This window comes from Ailuropoda melanoleuca, chromosome 15, assembly GCF_002007445.2.
Source record: "Ailuropoda melanoleuca isolate Jingjing chromosome 15, ASM200744v2, whole genome shotgun sequence".
NCBI lineage: Eukaryota > Metazoa > Chordata > Mammalia > Carnivora > Ursidae > Ailuropoda > Ailuropoda melanoleuca.
The window spans coordinates 75,480,119-75,487,196 of record NC_048232.1 but is presented as its reverse complement, the minus strand read 5'-3'; the positions used below and the strand labels follow the sequence as shown (position 1 = coordinate 75,487,196).

The 7,078-nt window shown below is 42.0% G+C and overlaps 1 protein-coding gene across 6 annotated transcripts in view; it reads right to left on the bottom strand.

Moving 5' to 3' along the window:
- Positions 1–7,078, bottom strand: part of TCP11L2 (t-complex 11 like 2) — a 36,910-nt gene continuing 29,832 nt past the window's right edge. For all 6 annotated transcript variants that reach the window (XM_011235289.3, XM_019808357.2, XM_034643549.1 and 3 more), the window contains one exon: positions 1–2,445. In XM_011235289.3, coding sequence (XP_011233591.1) covers positions 2,204–2,445 — 242 coding nt within the window. In that variant the 3' untranslated portion in view covers positions 1–2,203. The remainder of the gene's footprint in view (positions 2,446–7,078) is intronic.

The following is a 7,078-nucleotide window of genomic DNA, read 5'->3' as shown; positions in this document are numbered from 1 at the left end:
TATCTCGAAATAATTTTTAATATTTTGAAATTTAGTGCACACAATACATGTTTTAGCAGAAGAATGAAAATGTGTGTATGGTGTTTAATAAAACTGACATTACAAAACAAGACATTCAGAAAACCTCGAAAGTAGAAGTAAACATTTAAGTAAAACAAAACAAAAAACAACAAAAAAACAAAACACAAAACAACATGCTAAGGGATATGTTTTTAAAAATCCTAATAAATGTAGTTGCCTAAATCCAGACTTGAGACATTGAGATCTCCTTTGGGACTTAAAAAAGGAAAAATAAAGCAGCAGAATGCCCTTCATTTTAAATGCATTTTAAAAAAATGTCTACACATTGTTTTCCTGCTGGAAATTGCAGTATAATCAAGTATTTAAGGATACCAGCTGGATTCCAATCTGATGGTAAAGAAAGTACACCACCTGGTCTTCCTGTTAAGTATACAGTTTACCCCAGAAAGCAACAACAAGTCACACTACATGTTACCTTTCCGTGGCAGACCCTCCCCGCCACCCATACTCCAAAGTGAACACGGTTTCGAAAACTACTCCAACTTCAGAGAAAACGAAAACAAAAATCTTCAGCACCTTATAGTTTCTAAGCACAGGACAACGCGGGCAGAAGGGAAATACAGGAAGAGGGGTTGGAAAATGGGTAAGACCAGTGACGTGCTCTTCAGGAAAATTCTACCTATACACAGCTGCTCAGATGGATAGAATGGCTGATTTATATATTGGTTGTCGTGAGAAAGAAAAAAAAAGACTTTCAAAAACTTCTCAAATTTTGGCAGATCCCTCCAAAATGTAAAGATTGGAGATAATTCATTCACACAATCATTTCCTAGAACTTTATCAAATAATTAAGTAGCACCATAATGGTGGAAGTCATAGCGAGGAAAAGGAGGTAAGGAAGAAAGGAATACTCCTTTTTATGTCCTACCCACTCTTTCCTACCAGGCTACGAAGATTCAATGAGTCCTTAGAGAACGAAATAATCAAAATGTGTTTTATGGGAATAAAGTACTTTATAGACGGGAGTCTGCCCAGTCTGTAGTGCTTCCCTTAACATTTCAAAAGAAGTATGTAATTCCAGGACAAGCAGATTTCTCTAAAATCTCGATGACAGCCAGTGCCAGCTTGGCCAAGTTTTGCTTTAATGCTCAAGAATGTCAAATGATAATGATACTTGGTCATAGCGGGGTAAGAGTTTAATCAGCACAGGAGGCATCTGCTAGCAAGTTATATGGTTTAAAAAAATCCGAAGTTCAACTATTTCTTTTTCAGATGTGAACTTCACTGAGGATGGGGATCTCCTGGGGATCTGGTTTATTGTTAACTTTCCTTCTTCTTATAAATAAATCAGTTCAAATCAGTCCTGCCTTATGTAAAAATATCAAAATCTTATATAATCTTCACCAACGGCCTGAGAAATGCAAGGACGTTCACTAAGATACTTGTGCAAAAGTTGTTTCTCTCAGAGAGCAGGATAAGTTGCAGGCAGAAAAACCAACCTCTAGAATAAAATTTTAGAAGGGATTTTTTTTTCTATTTTCACTAAATGAACAATACAAGTTTTATCTAAAATTTGTACATAGCTTTAAAATATTTTTAATAAATTTAAGTTCTAGACAAATACTGACAATTGGTAATATAAAATGTGATTTGGTACATTTGTGGAATTTGAAGACTTACTATGTAAGTTTCTATTACACGTTAATAATATTTAATTGTATATTTCAAATACAATTATGCTTACTTCACATCATTTATTCAGAACATCAATCCCCTTGGTTATTCTCACGACTTCCAACGCTTTAAGAAGTTGTACCAAAATTAAAAATCATTAGATTTGATAGTGACAAGTGAGGAAATACAACTTCTTAAGGTTGAATGAATAAGCCATATATGAACGCTTAAGAAAACATTTACAAGTATTATAAGGTCATATCATTAATTACAAATTGCTTTCTGTCCATTAAAAACATCTCTTTTGAACTTGAAAATGATGTATGAATAGGGTTTACACGATGTGCATGTTTTCTGCAACGCTAATATTACTGGACTACACAAATTCAGGCTAACGCTGCACCACGAACAGGACTGAGAATGTGCCGCATCTGTAATGCCACTGGTGGAAACAGACTGGGTACCAAAGTGCTGGATTTCCAACCTCGCATCCAATGTCAGTTCCTCTTTAGTTAGAAGATGAAGCATCTGCCTTTCCCGTGGCTTCCTCGCTGAAGAGCAGCTTTCGAAGTATATTTGCATAAAATGGTCCATACACTTGTTTGTTGAGATTCACAATGTTTGCATATTGAGAGCCTAGCGCTTCTAGCTCCTGCTGAATGACAGCAAGGCCTCCTGGCACAGGAGGCATGCATTTTTGAGGACTTGGAAGACAAAGTAGGCTTTTCATGTATAGTTGGATTCGTTTATCTGGGGAAAAAGAAGATATCTTTATTGGTCCCATTATTAAAGAACATGATTTTTAAAAAGAAGTGAGAATAGTAATTATGGTAGGTGAATTGTCATAATATTCCCAATTCTTTGTCCTCCCTGTATCCACGCCCTTTACGAGGTAAGCTTTGCAGCTCTTCCCATCAAAGGCTGGAGGCTGTTTCCCCATGTCTTGAACTGGGGCTGGCCTTACGGCTTGTTTTGGCTGACACAGAATGTGGCAGAAGTGCCGTTATGCTAGTTGCATGCAGGGGCTCCAAGTGCCATGGTTCACATCTGCTCTCTCTACCCACCCCTGCACATGAACAAGCCTGGGCTAGATGAAAGACCATATCGAGGGAAGCCCACCTGTTCCATCTGAGGCCATCCTAGACCAACCTATAGCCAACACACTCGCAAGCGCTTGAGAGAGTCCAGGCAAGGTCAACAGAGCTACCTACCCACGCCACAGCTGACTGCATAAGCAAGACCCGATGAGCTACTCAGGTGCCCAGGCTTGTGAGCGACACTAAATATTTATGGGTTTTTTTAAGCTATGGAGTTTGAGGTGCCTTGTTACACAGCAATGGCTAAGTGACAAAAAAATGTAGAGCGCTTTTGGAGCAGGACAGGGACTCTTCTACAAAACTTAAAACTTGATGTCCATGATTTTAGTTATGTACGTCAAAGCTGAGCTTGTAAACTGGCACTGCTAGTTCGGCCCCACGCAATATTGCTGCTTTGTTTTGTTTTAGAAATAGAAACTCTCTAACGTCAGGGGATTTCACATAGAAATCCAAACTTCTGGTTCCTCTTGAAAAATCTAGAGATGCAACCTTGGGGGCCCAAATTACCACATGACCAGGGTGACCACACATCCAGGTTTTCCTGAGACAGAGTTTATACCTGTTGTGCTGGCATAATTAACAAGAATCTCTAAAAAGTGTCTTGGTTTGGACAATAAATTATACAGTTACCCCACCCATGGCCAACAATCTGCAGGCACTGAGGAGGGGCTGCCCTAACTGGCACTCTAGTTGGCCATCTTTTCTATCCTCCTACTTCCCTGATTCAACACATCTGCATGTGAGGTGACTTTACGAAAGGGTGCAAATGCATACGTAAATGAGGCTGCAGTAGTACCGGACAAATAGTACTGGACAGACCAGACCCACCACAGGCCATGCTGCCCCAAGGGCTTCCTTTGGCGTTGGAAATGGAAACATCACAAAGAAAAGTTTACTAAAGAGAACATAGTCCGTAGGATATGGACCACAACGACATTAATGAAATTCTTATCTCCAAACGCTTCTCCCAAAAGTCACACACTGCAGCTAGGTCTGGCCTAGAATTCTAAGTTCCCAATGTCTCATGTCTTGTCTTAGCCAGAACTGTTTTCTCTTACTAGATGACCCTTCCCTCTCATCTCATCTCTGCCCAAAGTCGAAAACATCCTTCAATGCCGAGGCTAAAGTGACTTCCTTTCTGTGGCTTTCCCTAACATCTGTCAGACAAGCATGCCATGTTATGGTTACTTGAGAACGTATGTTTCTCTCCCTTCTTAGACAGAGAGCTGCCTGAGGGTGAGGGCTGTGTCTTTTTTATCTTTTTATCCCAGGTCTGGCATGTGGCAGGCACATCACAGATGCTGACTGAACTGAAGTGAGAATGGAATGAAAAAGCTCTGTAAAGGTGAATGCATCTAACTGAAAACAGTCAGGGAGGAATGGGGTAGGCAGTCAAAGAGGACTTGGCATCACCTGTAATTTGTCAACAAGGAGAAATCATTCGTGTATGTATCTCTTACACAACTGAAAATTACTTTTAAAAAACAGAGGTAGCCACAAGCATGCAAATATTCGACATAGCAGGTAATCTATAAATAATTTTCCTCTAGTTTTCATATACTTCTGAAAAAAGCTGGTTTGAAAGAAACCTTATCTAGTTACCTTTTAAAAGGCTAAGAACACAGCGGGAGTTGTAATTCCATTACAAATAAATAGCACATCAAGAACAAAAGAAGGCAGGGGCGCCCTGGTGGCTCAATAGTTAAGCATCTGCCTAAGGCTTGGGTGGTGATCCAGGGGTCCTGGGATGGAGCCCAGTGTCAGGCTCCCTGCTCAGTGTGCAGTCTGTTTCTCCCTCACCCCCTCCCCTGGGGTTGTGCACTCTCTCTCTCAAATAAATAAATAAAATCTTAAAAAAAAAAAAGAACAAAGAAAGCAGACTATGAGTACCACAAACAGGGAAGGAAAACCAAGGCTAACTGGTCCTTCTTATGTCTCCAGTTCCTCTGAGTGCTTAACTCACTCCAAACCTTCTGCAAGGAGAAAACTGAGAGTCAGTTGTGTACTAAATTTCCCGTTAAACTGGTTGCCTGACTCTCAGGAGCCCAGGTCTGTTTTCACCACAGATATGGTCCGAACACCTTCCTGCAAGACTGTTTAAAGAAAGAAACTCTTTCAAAACTGTTATTATGCTGAAAGTAGCTCTGTCTCCTCTGTGGACGAGTCAGTTTTTAGGCCAAGACTAAAATGACAGAAGCGTTCATCCAGTTAGGAGCAGCCAAACTGAGTCCCTGCCAAAGGCGTGCCCTTGGCTTCCAGAGTCGAAGGAGAGCTGCTCAAATGAGTCATTTGAGTTTCTAGGCAACAATACTTTGAATGAGGTTAAAAATGCTTTTAGTTTGCAAAATAGCAGGAAAGTTGGACTGGGGACAGCTGGGTGAAAAAAAAAGGTGCTTTACCAGATTTTAGGAGGCCACCCTGCCCTGGCCCTGGCCCTGCCTGAGGTGGGGCATCCAGCTGGGGCATCCTATATCCCTCCATTTTGAAATTGCAAGTGCCTCACTTATCTAAAGCAAGGGTACAGCAGACACCTGGCCGCTCCGGCCACCATGCCAACCAACAGCAGGGCTCCAGTTCTAATAACAGTACCCACCAGGAGTAGTTAAGAATATGAGCTCTGGAGTCAGACCGGCTCATTGAGAGTCCCTAGTCCACAACCATTTGGTTATATGAGGTACTCACCCAGTCTAAGTGTCTGATGCGCTCACCCCTTGCACAGATACAGTTGATCCTTGAACAACGTGGTGGTGAAGGGTACTGACCCCCACACACACACGGTCAAACACTTGCATATAACTTTTGACTCCCCAAAAGCCTAACTACTAATAGCCTACTGTGGACCAGAAGCCTTAGGATAACATAAATAGTTGATTAACACATATTTTGTATATGGACTGTATACTTTATTCTTATAATAAAATAAGCTAGAGAATAGAAAATGTTATTAAGAAAATTCTAAGGAAGAGAAAATTCATTTATAGTACTGTATCAAAGAAAATCTGCACGTAAGGGGACCTGTGCAGTTCAAACACGTTTTGTTCAAGGGTCAACTTTATTTATTAAATGTCATCTGTGGGTCTAGCCTGGTACAGGGACCTAGCAGATATGAGACATGCATTCCATCCTCACGAGGTCTGCACACTAGTGGGGGCTAGTGGTACATGGCAGAGACAGCAGACAGTCTGCCCCTCCTCCTCACAGGTATGGGCTGTTCTGCTGGAGACTAAGGGCCATGAGGACGCACAGGAGTCGGCAGTGAAGGCAGGCAGGGAAGGCCTCAGCCCCGGTGGCTGCATCTATGCTGTGTTTGTCAGTGTCGTTCAGGGTCATCTCTTGGTAGCCCACAGTGCTGCACACCAGCACTATTCCTTTCTGGGGAAGGGTTAAAGCCTTGAGTTTTTAGGGGCCTAGAGCTCCAGCACTCCATGTGCCCAGGGGTAAGGATGAGAGAAACTATGTGAGAGCCTCAAAAAAATAATAACAAGTATTTATACTCCTAGGGAAGTCAGTGTTGTACTTTGAAAAATTGTAGATTAGTCCATAGTTCCAATTCTATGCTCTTTTCCTCCTTCGGGTCTTTATTCCTCACTCTCTGTAGCAGACACTTGCTTTGTGCCCCCATCAACTTTTCCCCCTCCTCTGGCCACATCACCCTGAACTGTCTGGGGGAAATCATCTCTTCTCTACTTTCAGACCAGGTGCCACAGGGAAAGTGGACTCACTCTGGCTTCAGGAACTGAACATACGTCTCAATCTCCAGTTCCTTCCCCTCTGACCACCATGACTGATTCAAGAATGTGACTTGACCTACAGTCACGCCAACTGGGACCAATGGGACTCAATTCTGGGGCCATTATTTGGGCTAACGGTGAAGCCAACACCTTGTTTTTCACTTGACTTCAGTATGGAAAGATACAGGCTGGAGCTAAAGCTGTCTTGCCATGATGGAAAGAGTCTATCTGTGAAGACAGCCAGCCCAAAAGAAGGCAGGGCTGAAGGGAGGAGGTAGGGAAACTAGTGCCAGTGACACAGTCTGAGCTCTAAGCCGTAGAGGAGCCAGTCCTGCTCTGCTCTTGGTAATATGAGAAAATGCACTTCCTTTTTGCTTAAGCTAGTTCAGTTCTGTCACTGGTAACAGAAAGAGTCCTAACTGATTAATTCTCCACTTTCCCAACTCACCAACACAACTTGATACTGAGATAATCACTTGCCTAGAAATCAAGCATTAAAAAAAAAAAAGCCCACCATCATGCCCCCCAGTTCCATAGCCTCTTTACTCATTGTCT